This window comes from Lipomyces japonicus (genome assembly GCF_038497905.1).
Source record: "Lipomyces japonicus strain CBS 7319 unplaced genomic scaffold V1514scaffold_31, whole genome shotgun sequence".
Classification (NCBI taxonomy): domain Eukaryota; kingdom Fungi; phylum Ascomycota; class Lipomycetes; order Lipomycetales; family Lipomycetaceae; genus Lipomyces; species Lipomyces japonicus.
This window is the reverse complement of record NW_027117843.1, coordinates 44998-65254: the sequence shown is the minus strand read 5'-3', so window position 1 is coordinate 65254 and position 20257 is coordinate 44998. Positions and strand designations below refer to the sequence as shown.

At 40.7% G+C, this 20257-nt stretch overlaps 8 protein-coding genes across 8 annotated transcripts; 5 read left to right on the top strand and 3 right to left on the bottom strand.

Annotated features, from left to right (window-relative positions):
- Positions 1-27: 27 nt before the first annotated feature.
- V1514DRAFT_333959 (chaperonin Cpn60/TCP-1 family) lies at positions 28-1953 on the top strand. Its single transcript, XM_066928131.1, has 3 exons — positions 28-243; positions 306-970; positions 1029-1953. Exons 1-3 carry the CDS (start codon positions 69-71, stop codon positions 1845-1847), a joined length of 1659 nt encoding a protein of 552 aa, XP_066782287.1. The 5' UTR covers positions 28-68; the 3' UTR covers positions 1848-1953.
- A 42-nt stretch (positions 1954-1995) lies between these two features.
- Positions 1996-5979, top strand: V1514DRAFT_309256 (uncharacterized protein). The gene is made up of 5 exons (XM_066925743.1): positions 1996-2453; positions 2512-2624; positions 2700-2792; positions 2867-5494; positions 5570-5979. Exons 1-5 carry the CDS (start codon positions 2266-2268, stop codon positions 5626-5628), a joined length of 3081 nt encoding a protein of 1026 aa, XP_066782286.1. The 5' UTR covers positions 1996-2265; the 3' UTR covers positions 5629-5979.
- V1514DRAFT_333956 (Rapamycin-insensitive companion of mTOR, N-term-domain-containing protein) lies at positions 5916-9839 on the bottom strand. The gene is made up of 7 exons (XM_066928130.1): positions 9357-9839; positions 9010-9298; positions 8764-8951; positions 8548-8714; positions 6820-8499; positions 6251-6760; positions 5916-6170 (listed from the first exon to the last, which is right to left on the bottom strand). Exons 1-7 carry the CDS (start codon positions 9415-9417, stop codon positions 6042-6044), a joined length of 3024 nt encoding a protein of 1007 aa, XP_066782285.1. The 5' UTR covers positions 9418-9839; the 3' UTR covers positions 5916-6041.
- On the top strand, positions 9636-10657 carry V1514DRAFT_333953 (RNase P subunit Pop3-domain-containing protein). Its single transcript, XM_066928129.1, has 2 exons — positions 9636-9907; positions 9962-10657. Exons 1-2 carry the CDS (start codon positions 9777-9779, stop codon positions 10578-10580), a joined length of 750 nt encoding a protein of 249 aa, XP_066782284.1. The 5' UTR covers positions 9636-9776; the 3' UTR covers positions 10581-10657.
- A 346-nt stretch (positions 10658-11003) lies between these two features.
- Positions 11004-14179, top strand: V1514DRAFT_333949 (uncharacterized protein). The gene is made up of 3 exons (XM_066928128.1): positions 11004-12835; positions 12888-13052; positions 13107-14179. The coding sequence occupies exons 1-3, from the start codon at positions 11072-11074 to the stop codon at positions 13905-13907; spliced, it is 2730 nt and encodes a 909-aa protein (XP_066782283.1). The 5' UTR covers positions 11004-11071; the 3' UTR covers positions 13908-14179.
- On the bottom strand, positions 14064-16192 carry V1514DRAFT_333946 (Alpha/Beta hydrolase protein). Its single transcript, XM_066928127.1, has 5 exons — positions 15813-16192; positions 15280-15757; positions 15151-15235; positions 14627-15087; positions 14064-14563 (listed from the first exon to the last, which is right to left on the bottom strand). Exons 1-5 carry the CDS (start codon positions 16093-16095, stop codon positions 14227-14229), a joined length of 1644 nt encoding a protein of 547 aa, XP_066782282.1. The 5' UTR covers positions 16096-16192; the 3' UTR covers positions 14064-14226.
- An 86-nt stretch (positions 16193-16278) lies between these two features.
- Positions 16279-18476, top strand: V1514DRAFT_333941 (alkaline-phosphatase-like protein). Its single transcript, XM_066928126.1, has 2 exons — positions 16279-16606; positions 16663-18476. The coding sequence occupies exons 1-2, from the start codon at positions 16328-16330 to the stop codon at positions 18265-18267; spliced, it is 1884 nt and encodes a 627-aa protein (XP_066782281.1). The 5' UTR covers positions 16279-16327; the 3' UTR covers positions 18268-18476.
- On the bottom strand, positions 18255-20164 carry V1514DRAFT_333940 (thiamine diphosphate-binding protein). The gene has a single exon (XM_066928125.1). It carries the CDS (start codon positions 20057-20059, stop codon positions 18380-18382), a length of 1680 nt encoding a protein of 559 aa, XP_066782280.1. The 5' UTR covers positions 20060-20164; the 3' UTR covers positions 18255-18379.
- Between the last annotated feature and the right edge of the window lie 93 nt (positions 20165-20257).

Here is a 20257-nt window from a genome sequence, read left to right as displayed (position 1 = left end):
GCAGCGTGAAAGCTCTTCGCGTTTCCATATAATTCGTTAGCCAATACGACCAGCTTTCGATCGAACAAATGTCTGGCTTGACACTGCCTTCCGCTCCCGGCACTCAGCTGTTTAAGCAGGGTTATCAAACTTATCAGAGTGAGGATGGCGCTATCAGCAGAAACATCGCTGCCTGCCGCGAAATTTCATCCATCGTCAAGACTTCAATCGGCCCATGTGGACGAAACAAGATCGTAATCAATCGTGAGTGCAATTTCTATTGTTGTATTTGTATTTTATTTATTCACAAATTTTTTTTGTTTTAGATTTGCAAAAAGTGTTTCTTACTAGTGATGCTGCCACGATTCTCAGAGAACTCGAAGTCATTCATCCAGCTGCCAAACTTTTGGTCATGGCTTCGCAACAGCAAGATATTGAAATGGGCGATGCTACTAATCTTATTATCATTTTTGCTGGTGAATTGCTCAAGCAGGCTGAGGATCTGATAAGAATCGGCCTTCATCCGGCTGACATCATTCAGGGTTATGAACTGGCTGAAAAGTTTGCTAAATCCACTTTAAACGAGCTATCGAATGATAAAGTCGAAGACCTGCTGAACGAGAAGGAACTTTTTAAAGCCATCAAACCTGCCATTTCAGCAAAACAGTATGGCAACGAAGACCTGCTCGCCGGCTTGGTTTCTCAGGCCGTGTTGTCGGTCATGCCTAAGAATCCAAGGGCTTTTAACGTTGACAACATCCGTGTTGTCAAGATCATGGGAAGTTCTCTTGATGCCAGCAGGGTCGTCAAAGGTATGGTTTTCAACCGTGAGCCAGAAGGATCCGTGAAAAAAATCGATGGCAATGCTAGAGTTGCCGTGTTTACTTCGCCCATCGATATAAGTCAAACCGAGACTAAGGGAACCGTACTTCTTCACAATGCCAAGGAAATGCTTGATTTCACTAAAGGAGAAGAGGCCCAGCTTGAAGCAGTATGGAAATTTTTTTTTTCTTTTCTTTGTTTTGCCCATCTACTAACTAGCTTGATAGATTATTAAGAGTATTGCCGACACCGGCGTTAGAGTCATCATTGCCGGCGCAGCTGTTGGTGAATTGGCATTAAACTACTTAAACAGAAATGGAATTCTTGTTCTTCGCGTGCCATCAAAGTTCGATCTGCGCAGGGTTTGCAGGGTTGTTGGTGCTACTCCGCTACCCCGACTGGGTGCGCCGATGCCAGAAGAACTTGGCAAGGTTGACATTGTCGAGACAATCGAGGTGGGCGGTGACAGGGTTACTGTAATTAGACAGGAAAACGAGGTTACCAGAACATCGACCATTGTTGTTCGTGGTGCTACGCAAGGCTTGTTGGATGACATTGAGCGCGCCATCGACGACGGCGTCAGCGTTATCAAGGCTCTTACAAAGGACGGCAGACTCGTTCCGGGTGCAGGTGCAACCGAAATTGAGCTGGTTCAACGAATCGTGGATTATGGAGAGAAGACTCCTGGCATATTGCAGCACGCGATCAAGAAGTTTGGAGAGGCGTTTGAGATTATTCCTAGGATACTGGCTGAGAATGCCGGCTTGGATGCTACAGAGGTTCTTGGGCGCCTTTATGCAGCTCATGGCCAGCAAGACTGGAACACCGGAGTCGACGTTGACGACAACGACGGAACTGGGATCATAAGTTCCAAGGATATTGGAATTTTGGACTCATTGGCGGCTAAGAGCCTGGCGGTCAAGCTGGCAACAGACACGGTCAACACGATCTTGTCTGTTGACCAGATTGTCATGGCTAAACGGGCCGGTGGCCCACAGATGCCACGACAGAACTTGCCAGGCAATTGGGATGCTGATGACGACTAAACTCTTGATTGGGGCATAGTGTATATAAAACATTTTTACTTGAGCTTCTCGCCATCTTTTACTTCTATCGTAGCTTTAATTAACGACGTTATTATTATTATTATTATTATTATTATTATTATTATGTATTCTGACCCGAGTTGCATTTCCGCATCCGGCGCCGGGTCAGCCAGCCAGCAATGTCAGGTTTGGGGTTTCTGATAATGGGCAATTCGTTGATTTCACATTCATTTGGCAAGCCGTCGACGACGCCTTAATCGCATTTGTTTCGTATCAGCAACCGCAATCCAACAGTTGTGTGTCTTTGAGAGTTTCTTTCGTTTCGACCGAACTTGACAATTCAAGGAAAACAAAAAAAAAAAAAAAAAAAACCAAAAAAAAAATCACTGCGATTGCGTAGCTGCGGTGTTTGGTCTAGATGAACATCAATGCTGATAGATTACGATCATGGAAGGGTCTTGCGCTTCTGCTCGCCATTCTGACGCAGCAGTTGACAGTGGCTCATGCCGTGAAGAGCATGCAAGCAAATCAGTCGTCTGTCGCGCTGGATGACATGTTTTCGTCATCGTCATCCTCCGCAGCTGCAGCTGCATTAACTGACAATTGGTTAGTTGATCATTTTTTACTTGTGTCTTTGTGATGATTGTCTAATTGAGGAATTCAGCTTTAACTGCTTATTGCCCTCATACGAATGTTTGCAATTTGCCGATTGCAGGCAATATGACGGTCATTGTGATTGCCCTCCCGGGTTTGGCGGTGATGATTGCCGGGCACCTTGTATGTTGACATTAAAGCTCTTGATGCTGTGTTGGGGTGAAATTTTAGCCTTGTGTTAACCGAATACGTGTTTAGTGTGCGGGTCGTTGCCATCCGGCAAAGATCGAATGCCGCGGCAAGGTGATTCTTGTGATTGTGACGACGGTTGGGAGAGCATTAATTGCAACGGTAAGTTGTTTCTGAATTAATTTTACAAATACTATTGGTAAACGGGTTTTTTTTAATACCTCTGTTTATAACAGTCTGCAAAACGGATGAAGCATGCAACGCAATGATGCCTGATGGTACCGGCGGGACCTGTTACAAGGACGGCCTAACAATCAAGGAGAATTTCCAGATTTGTGACGTGACTAACCGGAAGATTCTTGAAATTTTGGACGGCAAGGATCCGCAGGTCACATTTTCGTGTAACAAGACTCAAGAATCTTGTGATTTCCAATTTTGGATTGATCAAGTGGAAAGTTTCTATTGCCAGTTATCAGATTGCCAATTTTCGCAAACATTAAGCACGTCTTCCAATCAGACTGATTCTTTTTGCAAAAATATTGAATGCGGATGCGTGCCTGATCGAACGCTTTGTGGTGAAGATGGCTCGATCGATATTACTGATTTTTTGACCGAAGCTATCACAGGTCCTGGGTCGTTTCATTGTGATTCTGTCTCTAATCAATGTGAATTTTCTGAACCGGCCATGGACGATCTTATTCAATCCGTGTTTGGAGATGAGTACATCACGTTGCAATGCCGCAGCGGTGAATGCCTGCATTACAGTGAATTACCTGATTATCAGATTCCACAAAATCATTTAAACAAAACCATTCTCGTCGGTGGCATTATCTCAATACTAGCATTCTTGACAGTTGTGGCCTTTCTTATTCATCATTACATTAAACAACTCAGGGATCGTGAGAGAGCGTTTAAGTTACCATCAGAAGATGAGTCTTATAAACTTATGGCTGGTCACACACCGACGACCTTGTATTTTAACGATATTACTTATTCAGTGGAGTCGAAAAGCGTGCTGCGTGGCATTCAAGGAGTTGTTAAGCCAGGCGAGATCATGGCAATCATGGGTGCTTCCGGTGCCGGAAAGACATCCTTGCTTGACATTCTTGCTCACAAAAATAAAGGTGGATTGATTAATGGCGATATTCTGGTCAACGGGTACAACGTAACGGAAGATCAATTCAAGAGCATTGTCGGATTTGTGGATCAAGAGGACGCGCTCATGCCGACGTTGACCGTGTACGAAACCATTCTTTCTTCCGCATTGTTACGCCTGCCGAAAACCATGTCAAGAAATGCAAAGAAATTACGAGTTCTTGAAACAATGAATGAGCTCGGAATTATTGATATTAAGGACCAGCTTATAGGTTGGGAAGGTCATCGAGGAATTTCTGGCGGTGAAAAACGTCGCGTGGCGATTGCTTGCGAACTCGTGACCAGTCCATCAATTATTTTTTTGGACGAGCCAACTTCTGGCCTGGATTCATTTAACGCGTTTAATGTGGTCGAATGCTTGCAATCCCTTGCTCGAAATTACAAGCGAACAGTAATTTTCACGATTCATCAGCCGCGATCAAACATTGTCGCACTGTTCGACAGGCTGCTTTTACTTTCTCGTGGCAATTTGGTATACTCTGGTCCTCAAAACGAATGCCGAGATTATTTTAGTTCGATTGGGTATGCTTGCCCTCCCGGGTTCAATCTGGCTGATTTTTTGATCGACCTGACCATGACTGCCAAGGCGGAGGACCGAAACGGAGTGACTAGTCATTTTATTGATAATACTGACGGCGAGTCTATTGTTAGCGAGACTAACGAATCTGCCACTGGCGATGATGGGGAATGGCTTCGGTTGTCGAGTAGGTCTCAATCCTCTGCAAGCGAAGTGAATGAGGCCACGCCGTTGGAAAGGCATCATTCTGGTGAAATCACTCCTGAAGAACATGAAGCTGCTAATATTGCAAATTTGGTTAGCAAATACTTGGAATCAAGCATAGCAGGTACTATTAAGGAAGAAATTTTGCGGGTGGAGAGGTCAGTAGATAATCCGGAACGATTGCCATCGTTCTTGTATGGCAAAAGACGCATCAGTATTTGGGAGCAATTCATTATTTTGTCGAGTCGGACTTTCAAAAACTTGTACCGAAATCCAATGTTACTTTTAACTCACTATGTAATTGCGACCATTTTGGCAATCTTGTGCGGATTCTTGTACTTCGATATTACGAGTGACATATCCGGGTTTCAGAACCGGCTCGGTCTTTTTTTCTTTGTGCTTGCTCTTTTTGGGTTTAGCACGCTTACTACTCTCAACGTTTTCGCTTCCGAGCGCCAGATCTTTATGCGAGAACGGGCAAACGGATTTTATGTTCCGTTTGCTTATTTCGCGTCAAAGGTTGTGTTTGACATTATTCCATTGCGCGTGTTCCCGCCAGTGCTTCTCGGGTTAATTATATATCCTCTTATCGGATTGAATCTGGAAGCGCATGCCATGGCAAAGTTCCTCCTCGTGCTGATGCTGTTTAATTTGGCATCAGCCGCGGTGTGCTTGTTTATCGGCGTGATGATTAAAGACACCGGTGTGGCCAGCTTGATTGGAAGTTTGGTAATGTTGTTTAGCATGTTGTTTGCAGGCTTGTTTTTAAACAGGGATTCGATCCCGCGCAGTGCGTTATGGCTTCAAAATTTGTCATTGTTTCATTACGGATTGGAAGCACTTGTGGTTAACGAAGTAAGGTATTTGACATTGATTGAATACAAGTATGGATTATCTATTGAGGTACCAGGAGCTACCATTCTCAGCACTTTTGGATTTAGTGCAACCTCATACTGGCGTGATGTCATTGGATTATCGGTTTATTTCTGTAAGTGTTATGAAAACAAAACAAAAGAAAAAAAAAGAGATTCAATTTTACTAACTGCGGCTTTTTTTTCTTTAGTTGGCTTCATTTTTTTAGCCTATATTGGAATGCATTTTTTTCTTATCGAAAAAAGATAGCGAAATTTTTTAAAAAACCAACATATTTTTCTTTTCACAACTCCATGGCATATAGACATGAGATGGATGGAATTTTAGCATTTTTGATGTCAAAAATCTCAACAAAACCTTTATTTTTTGGAACCCAAAACCAAATAAAGAAATATATGAGCGACTGTATGTTTTTTTTTTGGTTGAAAAATTTTGTTTTGTAACATTATTATAAGAATTTGGGATGGTCTGCCGGTGTGGATGGATGGATGGTGAGGAGGTAAATCATGATTATAATAGGGGGAAAATCAAACGGATTGTTTAATCATAAATAAATTTGACAAGTTAATATACAATAAAAAACAAAAACATAAATCATCAAATTTTGGTTCGATTTAAGACAGCAAGGTCTTGTCTTGTCCTTTTTTTTTTTTTTTTTAATTTTATCGTTCTTCGTTATTTTTGGCACGTGGCTGTGAAACAACAACCTGTTTCAAATGTAGATCTTCATCAGCAACGTAAACGCCTCTCCGCGACGGCCGCAGTACACTCTCGGCCTCCCATATAGGTACCTGCAATTAATCCAGTCAGAATCTATTTTTTTAAAAAAAATAAAAAAATATATATATATAGTTGCATCACCCGCACTTACAGTCACAAATGTGGCCAGGTTTGCTGGAATGCAAAGGCCGACCGGTTCACCCATTACTGAAATTACCGATTCCCAACCAAACTCATCCGACATTTCTAAACCTTCCATCGTGGATGATATCAATCCCAAAACATAAAACGCGGTTCCTTTTAAACTCCAAACGGGCGATAAATTTGCAATATTTACAATGGTTTCGATAATGTTCATTTCTTCCAAAAAAGGTACCCCTAATGGCAACGAACCAACATTTCCAATAGCCCACAAGCAACCTTTGAGCATGCGAATAACCTGCAAGTCATGGTCTTCCATGGCATGTGCTCTGACGTAATCAGCAAATTTCCGGACATGATCTGCCTTCCGTAGCAATTCGCAGCCCTCTCTTGTCCTGACAAGCTCGCGATAAAAATGGGGCGGCACGACGCCGCTGCTGTTGAGCGTATTCTCTTCGAATGGCAGAAAGGCCTGCCCAAGCCTGGTTTCTACCAAGTCAACGAATGATTTGTTCCCTTCCTAACTCTGCAATTAATAACTAAAACTTTTTCACCAGCATCTTTTTTCATATTACTTACCGTAAACCATTCATCCATCTGACTCTGAATATATTTAAGACCTTTTAAATATCTGAATCCTTCGGATGTTGACAAAAATCGCAATAGCAATGGCATTGTAATATCCTCTAAATGATCGAGCGAAGGCAAGTAATGAACAATATAATCAAGAGTCTGAGGATCGTCACATGCGTCGCTCAAAACCTTCACTGCAAGCTCTCGAACTTCTTCATCAACGTCATACAGCTGCTCTACAAGTAATTTGATTGCCCATTTGCTCGCGTCCACGTTATCATACTCAAATAACCTTGAAACATGGTTCGTTGCAAACATGCGCACCTCTTTGTCCGCAGCCGTTAAAACCCTGGCAAGGATAATTCTTGTATGCCCCTCTAGACGATAGTCGAGTTCTAATATCAATCGAATTATTAAATCTTTGCGCGATTGTAACTCGCTTAAATGGTAAAACATATTAAACATCCTCCATCTCTCAATCATTGCAATTCCGTTGGGGTCACTACTCAGCGTTCCAAGAAGTGTAAAATAACCGTAACAAAGCGTGGTCTCTAATCTGTGCTTAGAGAGAAGAGGCTCGGAAGATGTGATGCCGCTCATCGGATCAAGCTGAGCCAAGCATTCAGCAACTTGGCGTAACAATTTGTTATCCATCAAATACTTGACACCTTCAGGATTTGCAAGAAGAGTTTTAAATAATATACTACCTGCTTTTACATATCTTTCGCTTGATGACGTTTTGCGAACTTCTGAAAATCTGTACTTAAATGGCCTGTAAAAAGACATCAACCGCTTCATGAATTTTGTCGCTCTGATAGCCTCTTCAAGACGTTTGGGATTTAAAAGCGGACCTTGCAATAATTCAATTAACGTCTCCCAGTTCCATTTAGTGTAATTCTTTGTAGACAAAACATTTGTCTCCAGCAAAAGGCTTCGAAAATAAGTATCATCTAAGTGTAGGCCAAGCTTCATTTTCTTCAACTCGGATCGTTTTGGCTCTCCCTTATTAAAATCAATCACGCCTCGTAGGCCAAGAGCCATATGTGGAACAGATCTGTACAAATTTTTAGTAATTTTATCTATTTGATATATGGCAGATGATGCAGGAAATCGGCTGAGTGTACCAAACTCAGCAGCCGAAGAAAACAAAGATCCCAAAACTTGTGTTTTCTCTGCATAGCTCTGAGGCAGAACTTTGGAAGCTATGCTTATGAATTCTCCCAACAGTAGTATAGCCTTTCGCGAATTTGTGGCATCTATATTCTCTTCAATAACCAAAATTAAAAACTTTAATAACTCGGCTTCAAGAAATATGGCCATAATAAGTGAAATATAATGGTCGACTAATGAATAGCTGTTTGAACGTTCATATCGTCTATGCTGTGTGGAGTCATTAGGAGCGATGTATGAAGTAAGTCGCCGTCCAGCGAGAAACGGTGTAGCCCAAGCAGGGGATTTTATTTGAAAGCAATCAAAAAGTAAGTCCATGATAATATCACGCAATCCAGGAATTGGTATTCTTAAACTTTGAACTAGTGAATTTAAAAGCCGGCCATTGTACATGCACATGTAGAATATGCCCTGCCATGTTTTCAACATGACTGCCAAGACTCGAGCACAACTGCGTAGCTTTTGCTCATCAAAATGATCCTTTTCTTGAAGTTCAGTAAATGAAGAGATCGCAATCTATTTCTTATCAGCAGATTCAATTTGCAATAAATCGATGCAACATACATCTAAATCCTGGCCCGGCCAAATATATTTTCTCGTATCTGGCCGATCTAATAAATATACAAATGCAATTGATATTGTATCTGATAACACGTACGGGCCATTCGCTAAAGTCTTGCATAAAGTTTTTATTCCACCCGCTGCTGAGACTTTGTTTGGGTCGAATACCACTGTTACAAACGTTAGCTACGTTCAGGTTGCGAATACTTCACCTCTTACATAATTCGGCTAGTGTCTCTATAGCAATTCCTCGTATCCTATCTTCTTCCTGTTCGGCAACGGCTACCAATGCACATACAATACCCAAAGAAAGCTCATCCACTCCGTTTGGGATCTCGGCGTATGCTCGAATGAATTTGATCGCTTGTTCTCGTTCGATATTAAACTTGTTATCCTTTGCTAGTGACCTGCCAAAAAAACCAGTCAATTATTAGATTTTCATAAAATATCACCAATTTTGCTCACTTAATTATTAAAGCATCGGTCCTTAAACCAATGATAGCTTTCAACGAATCGATATTTGTAATGGCATATCGTGCGACTCTGAATCCTGCTGCAACAACTTCCTTTGCCGGATGTAAAAGTAAAGCTTGTACCCTTCTTCCAAAAACTGTAAGCACCAGTTCATTTTTCAATAACGGGTTTCGTTGAAACAATTGTACCAGTTCATTTGCCCTCGAGACAAGGAATTGTGGTGGTTTATCTGACCCCTCAAGGGATTGCAAAATATCTCCAAGCGCCCAGGTTGGTGATCCTTCAAAAAAACATTAATAATTTCCCTAGCGTAATATAATATTGAAACTGCTATATACCATCTTCATCATCATCAATATCTGGACCAAAGTTAGTGTTTATGGGATCAAGCTTGATCATCTCGTCAATTCTTCGAAGAGCAACTCTCTCTCGAGACTAGCTCGAAGAGACCAACTCAAACGCCCAAACAACAGCTATTTACTGTTTGTATTATAAAGTTGTAAGTGGTTAGTTTTTATTTTGGATAAATTCTTGATGCACACTTGTTACTGAAGCAAGTGGTTGAACCCCGCGATTAAATCTTATTCATTCAATTTTATGTTCGGGAACAGCTATATATTTTATCTTATCGCACTTTTTTTATTAAATTACGTGTCACAACTTCAGTGATAGTTTTGAGGACAATAATTATTGAGAAACAGATGTCTGCGTAATAATTTTTTTTTTTTGGAAATTCATTTTTTTTTCGTTCAGCTGTCATGATGAGCTCGAATCAGAAGCTACAGTCAAGATCAGCAAACTCAACACCACGGCGAGATGCGCTGGTGAAAACCAAAAGAAGAACTGTTTACCGACCAGTTTTAGACAATTCATACACGAGAATAATATGGTGAGTCTATCGCAATCACTGAAAAAAATACACAGATTAATATAACGATAATAGGCCAACAGTCAATCCTGAAGATGGAACTGTAATTCTCGACCTTCTCTGTGATGTTTTACAACCAATCAAAGTGTTCACGTCAGAATGTGCCAAGAAAAATTTACAAACAAATGAATCAGCGCTTGTCAGACCTCCTACACTGTCATACGTTACACTCGGATTAAATGCTACAACTAGAGCGCTTGAATCACAAACAAGAACCACATTGTCCAAGAGGCGGAAAAGTTCTCTACCAAGTCGAAGATTAGTTGCAGTTTTTGTAGCTAGAACGGACATATTACCTGCTATTTTATATTCACATTTTCCAATTTTGTGTCAACAATCAAATACTCCAGTAAAGCTGGTCCAGCTGCCAAAGCATTCCATGGATAGGATATCAGATGCTGTCGGCATTTCGGATGTTGGAATCGTAGGCATTCGAGAAGAATTTTTTAATGCTTTAACGTTATTGGATGTGGTAAACGGCAAGGTTGGTGACATAACATTGCCGTGGGAAAAGTTGGATGATTGCTCTTTGAATGTCAAACAAATCATTACAACGGCGCCGCTAGTCGAGAAAAAGAAGCCTATAGGGCAAGGCGAGTACAAGAAAATGATTAAGAATCTTAATCTTGTCTGAAGATGGAACCTGTAGTAGTTTAATGTATAAATATATATTTTTTGGGGTACGTGAACTTGACTCCCCCTTGCCTGCAACAAGTTCAACTATGGTTGATAATAGTAAGGCGTCAGAAGTCCTGACCATTAAAAATTGCTGCACTTTAGGTTATTTGGATGCATTTTTATAAGAAGACACCGTTTCATATAACTATGTATTACATCATAACTTTGTAGTTCTAACTAATTAGTTATATGTAACTACTTGATGTATAACTAAACAACAGGTTATCTAAATTAGTACTTATTCCTAAATATGGAACACGTGAAAAAAAAAAAAATCTAAATTAAATTAACACGCGCGCATTTATTTGGTTGGTTGCCCTGGATACGAGTAGTAAATAAACTTGTTTAAAAACTTCTACTTCCCACACCACGCGATCCCCTCTTATCGAACAATCAATCCACTGGCCACGCCCTCATTTACACACACGTTTGTCGAAGTTACGGACGATGACAACACAGGCCGTGTCTTCTACGGATGACATGCAGCTGGTCATATCACCGCAACGACAAAAGCAAGCTCGCACCACAAACAAGCCTCTTGCCGATGTCCCAAAAAATGACCCTCGACGCAACTCGCCTTCTACAATAGAGCACCGACGTGCTTTAAAAGCTGCAGAACTTAAGGATGAAAACGAAGAGCAGTTGTCGACAAAGTCAGTTATGTCATTCTGGCAAGACAAAGAAAAAGAGCCTTTGTTGAAGGAAGATTACAAATTTAAAGAAGTTCTTGAGATTTCATCGACGGGAAAGGTTCGCAATAGCATATTTCACCAGGCAGATTCTCCGGTGAATTCGCCTACACTTTCTAGTGGTAGCTTTAAATCAGACGACCGAAGCGAGACACCACGATCACCTTCTCCCGGAAAGCGCTCTTCTATAATGAGCTCATCCGGTTCTCTTAGAAACAAAAAAGTGACATTTGAAATGGCACCACCACAAGTGTTGGAGTTTGACGCACCACATGATCAGGCACTTGAAAAATCATCTATCGAAAGCCAATCAGACGGTCATGAATCTCCAAAGTTTAAGTTTGAGAATCAATTCACTGCAGGAACGTATATTCATCGCACACCAAGTGGTAGTCGAGCACTTCCAAGGCCACAATTACAACCTTTTCGAGGCCGTCCACTTCCCGCTGTTCCTACGAAGGCAATTGCTGCAGTTGCACAATCTCCTCGACTAGGGACTGTCGAAGAAGATTCTGATAACTATTTACCAAATAGCGAGTCAGAAATTATTGAGAATGATTTTGAAAATGCAAGAGATAGGAGACAATCTGGAGCAAGCTGTGTTTCTGATGCCTCTTTTGATGCGATGGATCTTATTGATTCTTACAATGGGCCTGGCAATTATGAAGATGATCGATTAAAAGAATTCAAACACAATCAATCACTGCCAGAGATATCAGCGGATAGTGATAGTAATGAAGAAGAAAAGGAAATACAATCTTGGTCGGACCATCTTCAGTATGCCAATTACGATATTGAGGAGCTGGATTCAGAGACTACCAGCGAATATTCCTCAGATGAGGATGTGCATCCAGAATTTGATGATGGATCAACCGAAAGCGAAACAATTAACGTGACACGACCTGAAAATAATTTGGAATACCAGCAGATTCCTACCAGTCGGTACAAAAATGAAGATAAAACAAAGGAATCCGGTCAGCTAAAGCTTCTTCCTGAGGCTGAAATTGTTTCTCGTAGGAAACGCGATTCAGAAGTCTCGTCAATTGAATCTTCGAATGAAACTGCCATACTAGATTCAAAAAGTTCGCCGGAGTTTTCCGTCAAAGATTTATCTAAGCAATTAGATTCCTTTAAACTTGATGATTATCGACTTAATTTAGGTTTCGACAGTCCAGAGAATAATTCTTTAGGATTAGACGATTTTCTTACGTCGGAATCATATCTAAATGGTTCCTGGAAACAAGAGCTAGAGGTTGCCAAGACACGTAACACAATTAAAGCTTACTCGGGTTTAAAAACTCGTCCAAGTTTGACACCTGGGGATGTTTCACAATTGGCACAAACTCGGCGAAATGTTAGCGGTGATCATGCTCAGCATAAATTTTTAGAGCCCAAAATTGATGATAATTTGGATGGTAGGGTTAAAGACACTGCGCATGGCCTTATGCTAAACCTGGACTTCGAAGAAGATTTGATGGGTGATTTAGCAAGAGAGTTTGACAAGGTTGTGGAAATTCAAAGAGTAAGTAGGAGTTATTGTCTAATTACGGAGCAAAATATTGACAGTTTCTTAGCGAGGATATTTGATGCGTCAAAACACTAAGGTTGTTTATGCAAAAGCAGAAGTTGACTTTACCGATAACAGCGAGCGACCTTATAATAGATGGATTAAGCCTCCTGTGGAAACTGAAACACCAATGATTGATAAAGCCAAAGAAGTTAAGATTCAACCAAGAAAGGTTCGTTTTTTTTTTGATATGGGTGACAATATCATTTATTAATTTTTTTGTCAGATTGGTAAATCAATGTTGATTGATAGTGAATCTACGTCAAGTGTAGAGGAGCAAAATGCTACAAAAAGACCAAGGTCAATGATTATTGATCCGTCTGATGCTATTACGCAATCGGTAACAAACACTGCTGCGACTAGTCTGCATACTGAAGCAGATCCGTTTGACCGTGGCCGGCTATTCGTTAAAGTACTTGCACTTAAAGGACTATCAATACAATTTCCAGAAAATGCATCAGCATATTTCACACTTACACTCGACAATGGAATTCATTGTGTAACGACGGCGTACATGAATCTGACCAAAAATGCTCCGATATACCAAGAATTTGAATTAGTAGTAGGCAATGAACTTGAGTTTATTCTGACTTTGAAGGCAAAGGTTGGACAGTCAAAGGAAACACCCCCTACTGCTTCACCAAGTTCGCCAAAGAAGAAAGGATTTAGTATTGAAAAGCTATTTGGATCTCCAAAGAGACACTCTCATACGTCTAGCATAAGCAGCCCTAAAAATCTAGATTCAATTATGGGAGTGGATGGTTCATTTGCGCGATCGTATATTTCCTTCTCTCAGATTCAAAATGAAGTCAATTTGAGTTCAAAAATACTGGAAGTGCCCTGTTACAATGAATGGGCGACGAATCTTGACGCGAGCAAGCCAAAGAAGGCACAGCGTACTCAGTTGGCGCCGTATCCTGTGGGTAAGATTGTTTTACAGCTTCTTTTTTGGCCAAAAGAACACAAAGCTTCAGAGATTCCACGCAGTTTGAATGCTTGTTTAAGAGCTTTAAATGAACAGGGATAATAATAATAATAATATGGAATTTTTGTTATGGAATTTTTTTTACATGTTTTGGATATGTTGTTTTATGTGGATAAGTAATGTGTGTCGCTAATTTTTGTTTTTCAACGCGTACTGCACACAACCTAACTGAATATTTAAAACCACACTTTGTTCAAACTTGTAGTCCCCAGCCACCAAGTCTTGGATATAAATTTGGAAAAAATTCTTAAGTCACGAACATGAAATATACAATGTTTATTATGCATTATGTAAAGGTTATATGAGAATCTAAGGCTTTTGAAACGCTATAATTACTTTATCCAACATTTATGATGAAAACTCACAATTCTTCACAATATTCAGGTACTCTAAAATTTTCTCTATTCCATGCTGTGGACCATAGTGTCTGATTAACTTCTTTTCCTACTTGTTCGCCAGCATCGATTGCCCACAAAACGTCTAAATGCTCGTATTCCATGATCACCTTCTTCTTGACAACAGGAACATCCGGTTCTAATTCTTCGAGTCGCCTTAATAGTCTTTTACCATCTACTAATAAATCATTAGATGCAATCCACAATGCCAACGGTGGACATCGCTGATCAAACCAAGGAGTTTCGTCTTCGTGCTCAAAAATGCAGCGACGAGCCGCAAATCCGTTTCTTCCCAACCACCAACTAAGAAGTTTAGAAAAAAACTAAAATTAAAAAAAATGTTGTTTTTTAGAAAATCTAACTCACCTCATGCTCTTGGAGCTTACAAAAGCAGGCGAAAATTGAAACTTTCTACCTTCCAAATTTCGATCCCATCGGCTATCTGTCCAATGGAACAAGAAATGAAACATAACACAAGAGCAGTATGTTAGCCAGCGTTTGGGAATCGCATTGCGTAAAGAAATCATTGCTGGTATGAAAGCATGAATGCCAAAAAGTAACCTGTACGCACATGGGGATAAAAATCGGATGTACTTAAAAAACTTGCGATCGACAAGAGGACCAGCGTAAACTGCAGGTGCAAGGGCACAAAAGCAACTTATTTTTTTACCAAGATCAGGTACATAACATTTTGAGAGAGCTAAAAATGTTTGCGTGGTGCCTTGAGAGTGTCCCACGACACCTATCTTCTCATGGCCCGATTGCTCCAAGACAAAGTTTACGAAACATGTCAAGTCTTTGGTAGCCATTTCTCGAACATCCCAGTCCTAAAAATTTCAGTATAGAACTTTGTTTTTTTTTTAAAAAAAACGAGTATATTGATTACCTACCCACATACGAGGATCATTATATTTATAATCCAAATGCTTATGAAAAAATCCACACCGATTATTAGCCAGCCAGACATCGTATCCACTAGTTACGTTAGTTTAATACAGTAAAATCGTCGCAATACATGCCTTTTACATAAATAAAATGCCAAACTGTCTTCCTCATTAACGCAAAATGCACCTGCGCTTTGTAGAAGTCCATGAATAAGCAGAACTGGGTAGCGTGTTCGGCGCTGTACTTCGGTCTCGTGAGGATCAATAACTCTATACATTTCTAAAACAAATCTATCCTCAGTGACAACTTCAAACTGGGTAACTTGTAATCCAACCAGAGATGCATAGTAGTTGATATCTCTTAGAACCTTTTTGTCTCGTTTTGTTCTTTGACTTGCTCTCTGCAGTTCAACTGCTGCAAAAGCTCTATTTGAATTCGAATTCGCTTTACCGAAAAGGTTAAATGCTAAAGTGTTAGCTTTATGGGACACGTCAATAATTATGGCGCCAATCATGAGCGAGCTCAAAAATGATAAAGTGAATATATAAGATATAAAACGACGAACAAAATATTCTACATTTTCAAAGATAGTAGGATTCCTATAGTTTGCTTCTGAATGACATTATTAGTTGTCCTAGCTGGTATAGATATCAAAACCTTCACATACGTTGTAAATTCTGATCTGTTACTGATGGTTCCTGTTGCACATTTCGGCGATCCCATTCTCTTAGCTCGGAATCATTGTTCTGAATATTACTAGCGAGCTGGTTATCTGCAAGTACCATTGCGGTGCCAGGAAAAGAATGAAAATTTATCGTGCTCGCGTTTAATCGAGGCCGGCTAGCAGAAGATCCTGAACGCATGACAAAAGGTCGAGATACCTTTTCAATCGTTAAAGTTGATTGTTGGATAATCTGATCTCGTGATGCGTAGTTTTCCGACCCAGACATTAAATTCTATTGATAAATATGTACTAAATTTCATATTCAAAATATCTATAACTAGACTCTCATTTCTTTTGAAATAATTGTTTATTGCCAGTTTGGGACATTGATTGAGTTCTCGATAACTTTAAAAAGTGTGGCAACCGGTGTGGCAACCGGTGTTTAAATCGTTGTCGCGATAATAACAAACGAATAAGACGACCAAGCTAAACAGCACTTCAGAAACTTGCTCATAGTTATGGAAAAAACTGATTTCATTGCTGATTTAAGGGAAGATGATTCTGAAGACATTACTGGAGACTACGACGTCCATGACTTCGACAAAAATATTCTTTCACGGCATGATACGGTTGAAAGGCTGATTGTTGATGCGACAAAAAAATCAGATTCTCGTGGGAGGTATAACAAACTTAATTCCAGGTCGACTTTTGCATTAAATAACATCGACGACGATGAGGATGAAGACGAAGACGAAGAACTCGATGCCGAAGCGCATCTCAAATATCTTAGAAAGAAGGTACGTCAATGCGGAATGTGGTGAAGGATTTTAAAAAAATAACAAACATGTATCAGAGACGAAGATGGAATTTTATAAAGGGATTCTTTTTTTACTTACTTTTTTCACTTGTTTTGGCTATAATTGGTGGTGCTATTTATGTTGGCGTCATGAAATTCGATAAAATTAAAGACAAGATACTAAAAGGATCATCCAAGTCGTCAAGCAAGATACTGCTGACAAACGGTACGCATGAGTTTTATTCTACAACAATTTTGATATCACTCGATGGATTTAGGCCTGCATATTTGTCTCCAGAGATTACTCCCACCATGCACGGTTTGTTTTCTTCTGGATTCAGCACACCATTTATGTATCCATCCTTCCCTTCAGTCACGTTCCCAAACCATTACACTATTGTCACAGGATTATACCCTTCATCACATGGGATTGTCGGCAATACATTTTGGGATCCAGAGTTTGAAGAGGGATTTAACTATCATGACCCGAAGGTATCACTAGATCCGAAATGGTGGAAAGGCGAACCATTATGGGTCACTGCAACAAAAAATGGCTTGAATGCTGCAGTTCACATGTGGCCAGGCAGTGAAGTTTCTTGGGGCAGGTACCAACCAAATATTGTTGATAAGTTTAACCAAACCGAGACTTTGGATAAGAAAGTGAGCAGAGTTCTTGGGTGGCTTGATTTCGAAATTGATTCTCGTCCAGAAATTATTTTTTGTTATGTTCCAACAATTGATTCTCTTGGTCATAAGTATGGAATAGAAGGGCCAGAGATCAATATAGGGTTAAGTCAGGTTGATGGCATGGTTTCTTCTATTCTGAATGGCATTAATGATCGCAATTTAACTTCTGTGGTAAACGTTGTTATTGTTTCCGATCACGGAATGGCACCAACATCGAATGAACGATTAATATTTCTAGACGATTTTCTCACTGTTGAAGATATTGAGCACAATGATGGCTGGCCCCTTTACGGCTTGCGGCCGCATGCCAATGTGTCGACCAAAGAGGTTTTCGCTGAAATAAAAGCATCCAGAGCAGATGTTACGGAGCACGGCGGGGAAGCAAAAGATAATTTAGATCATTGGAAAGTATATTTCAAGGATGATTTACCTGTTGAATATCATTTTGGTGGTCCATCTGGAGGAATGTACCAGGATCGGATTGCACCAATATGGTTGGTCCCCGAGGCTGGATGGGCTTTCACTACTCACGAAAAGTTTGAGACAAATAATTATGATTTCAGGCCGAAGGGTTTACATGGGTTTAACAATACGCATCCGTTAATGCGATCTTTATTTATTGCAAAAGGTCCTCATTTTGAATCAGATTTTAAAGCCGAACCATTTTACAATGTTGAGATTTACGATATCATATGTGCTTCATTGAACATAACAGGAGCACCAAATAACGGTACATTGAACGGCGAGTTGATACAACTACCACAAGACTGGATAGATGAAGCCGAATGGCATGGGATTGAAATTAAAAACGACGAAGTTTTACCGACTACGGCAGTCCTGACGTTTTCTACCACTATAAGCCCATCAGCTCCAAAACATACAAGCATGCAGCCAGAACTCGATTCAATTTCTGACGAGATTAATAGGTGGTTAGATGCTGTTGGTGAAAGCGATAGAAAAAATGATGATATATAGACACGTTTATTGATATTAATCTGAGGGGATTCATTGGGGAGTTAATTTAAAATGGGACACGATCACAATAGGCTTTGCATGTATAATATAGAAATAAAACAAAAAATCATATTCATAATTTGGCTTTTTGAGTGCTCGCCAGCCATCCAAATTCTAGTTTTGTTTTCGCACCTGGATCGATAATAACATTAACAAGAGCGACCTTGCCCGACGTGATTGCTTTAAGCGATGAATCATATAATTCTTCTGGAGTCCGAGCAATGAAACCTAATCCACCAACCGCTTGAGCAATCTGATCGTACCTAGTTTCAAAGCCAAGTGCCGTAGATGGCAAAGGAGTTAGATCGATTTTCGAATATGCTTCAGGATCGACACCATGATAAACACCATTATTGTTAATAACAAAGACTGTAATTGGCAATTCAGATCGAACTGCAGTCTCGAGTTCTAATGCAGAAAATCCAAACGCAGAGTCGCCTTCAATAGCGATCGGCAGAACTTCAGGTTCTGCAACTGCTGCTGCGATGGCGTATCCAAGGCCAACTCCCATTGTCGCCATTGTTCCTGCATCAATGCGGCGACGAGGAAGTTGAACATCAAAGGCACTTCTGGCAATGTCCATGGTATTTGCGCCTTCTGAAACAAAAAATACTTGTTTCTTAGAAGCTTTAATAGCGTCTTTAATGATTTTGTAAGACTGTTGATAAGACAACGGAATTCCAGTTTTGCTCTCTTTCTTCTCAGCCGTGGCAATGTTCTTCTCTCGGGACACAATAAGGGAATGTGAAACTGAGGCCAGTCTGTATCCGTCTAATTCCTGGCTCAACTGGGTGGCAACTAAGCCAACATCCCCCACGAGGCCGTATTGAATATTTGAAGTATTGTTGTTTCCTATTTCTTCAGCTGAGATATCAACCTGAATGATTTTAGCAACTGGATTAAATTTCGGAGACTCGCCGTAGTGTAAAATCCAATTAAGCCTTCCACCAAGTAAAAGAATTACATCTGCGGATTTAAGAACTGCGCTTCGAGCAGCAGCAAAGTTAAGCTGATGAGAATCAGGAACGACGCCTTTACCCATAGGAGTGGGTAAAAATGGAATGCCGGTGCTGTCAATGAAATGCCTCACTGCAAATTCAGCCTTTGAATAGGCTGCGCCTTTGCCAATAATGACCAAAGGTGATTTCGCATTCTTAATAACAGCGGCAGCTTGTTTTACACGTTCAGGGTCGGCTGCAATTTTGGGCGCAAACGGAGCTGGTTGCAGCTTGACTGTATGTGCCACGTCAACCGTTCCCTGAATAAAATCGGCTGGAAAATCCACATACGTTGCTCCGGGCTTGCCGTAATAGCTTGTACGGTATGCCTTTTCAAGAATCGAGGGCAGCAACTCGAGAGATGGAGGACGAGCTGCAAGTTTTGTAAAAGGAGTTAAAGTTGAAATCTGGTCAATCTCCTGAAAAGCCCCTTTGTGAACTTGGAACGACTCTGAAGACCCGGCGAGAAGAAGCAAGGGGAAGCAGTTGTGCGTAGCATTCCCAATTCCAGCAATAGCATGAAGAATTCCGGGACCGCCAACGACAAGACAAACGCCCGGCTTACCGGTAATGTAACCATATGCGGTGGCAGCGTACGAAGCTGACTGCTCGTTCCTGAACCCAATAAACTTGATACCTCGTGCAATGCAGGCATCTGCGACCTCAATAACCGGGATTCCGACGATGCCGAAAACGACCCGGACCCCAAGATCATACAGTGAGGTCGCGATTAACTCTGCGCCCGATATGGCCATTGAGCAATTAAACTAACAAGATGCAGTGGAGAACTTCGTGGTCGGTTCGGAAAGTGAACCTTTTGTATACGGAACGACTTATCGAATTTGCAGTTAAATATTATGACATGGATTTTAGATATCAATTAGCCCCAGAGTAGAACAAATATGGGTTATGACGTAGTTACGCAAAGAAAGCGCGGTGTTACCCGGATATTA

Bases quoted from the DNA above. Each gene is read 5' to 3' on its own strand.
- V1514DRAFT_333959 (XM_066928131.1), top strand. From the start codon at position 69: ATGTCTGGCTTGACACTGCCTTCCGCTCCCGGCACTCAGCTGTTTAAG. The intron at 244-305 runs GTGAGTGCAATT...TTTTTGTTTTAG, and splicing joins AAACAAGATCGTAATCAATC to ATTTGCAAAAAGTGTTTCTT. The intron at 971-1,028 runs GTATGGAAATTT...CTAGCTTGATAG, and splicing joins AAGAGGCCCAGCTTGAAGCA to ATTATTAAGAGTATTGCCGA.
- V1514DRAFT_309256 (XM_066925743.1), top strand. From the start codon at position 2,266: ATGAACATCAATGCTGATAGATTACGATCATGGAAGGGTCTTGCGCTT. The intron at 2,625-2,699 runs GTATGTTGACAT...ATACGTGTTTAG, and splicing joins TGATGATTGCCGGGCACCTT to TGTGCGGGTCGTTGCCATCC. The intron at 5,495-5,569 runs GTAAGTGTTATG...TTTTTTCTTTAG, and splicing joins TGGATTATCGGTTTATTTCT to TTGGCTTCATTTTTTTAGCC.
- V1514DRAFT_333956 (XM_066928130.1), bottom strand. From the start codon at position 9,417: ATGATCAAGCTTGATCCCATAAACACTAACTTTGGTCCAGATATTGAT. The intron at 6,761-6,819 runs GTAAGTAATATG...TTGCAGAGTTAG, and splicing joins AGATGGATGAATGGTTTACG to GAAGGGAACAAATCATTCGT. The intron at 6,171-6,250 runs GTAAGTGCGGGT...GATTAATTGCAG, and splicing joins ACCTGGCCACATTTGTGACT to GTACCTATATGGGAGGCCGA.
- V1514DRAFT_333953 (XM_066928129.1), top strand. From the start codon at position 9,777: ATGATGAGCTCGAATCAGAAGCTACAGTCAAGATCAGCAAACTCAACA. The intron at 9,908-9,961 runs GTGAGTCTATCG...TAACGATAATAG, and splicing joins TCATACACGAGAATAATATG to GCCAACAGTCAATCCTGAAG.
- V1514DRAFT_333949 (XM_066928128.1), top strand. From the start codon at position 11,072: ATGACAACACAGGCCGTGTCTTCTACGGATGACATGCAGCTGGTCATA. The intron at 12,836-12,887 runs GTAAGTAGGAGT...ACAGTTTCTTAG, and splicing joins AGGTTGTGGAAATTCAAAGA to CGAGGATATTTGATGCGTCA. The intron at 13,053-13,106 runs GTTCGTTTTTTT...TTTTTTTGTCAG, and splicing joins TTAAGATTCAACCAAGAAAG to ATTGGTAAATCAATGTTGAT.
- V1514DRAFT_333946 (XM_066928127.1), bottom strand. From the start codon at position 16,095: ATGTCTGGGTCGGAAAACTACGCATCACGAGATCAGATTATCCAACAA. The intron at 15,236-15,279 runs GCATGTATTGCG...TAACGTAACTAG, and splicing joins GCATTTTATTTATGTAAAAG to TGGATACGATGTCTGGCTGG. The intron at 15,088-15,150 runs GTAGGTAATCAA...TGAAATTTTTAG, and splicing joins ATAATGATCCTCGTATGTGG to GACTGGGATGTTCGAGAAAT.
- V1514DRAFT_333941 (XM_066928126.1), top strand. From the start codon at position 16,328: ATGGAAAAAACTGATTTCATTGCTGATTTAAGGGAAGATGATTCTGAA. The intron at 16,607-16,662 runs GTACGTCAATGC...AACATGTATCAG, and splicing joins TCAAATATCTTAGAAAGAAG to AGACGAAGATGGAATTTTAT.
- V1514DRAFT_333940 (XM_066928125.1), bottom strand. From the start codon at position 20,059: ATGGCCATATCGGGCGCAGAGTTAATCGCGACCTCACTGTATGATCTT.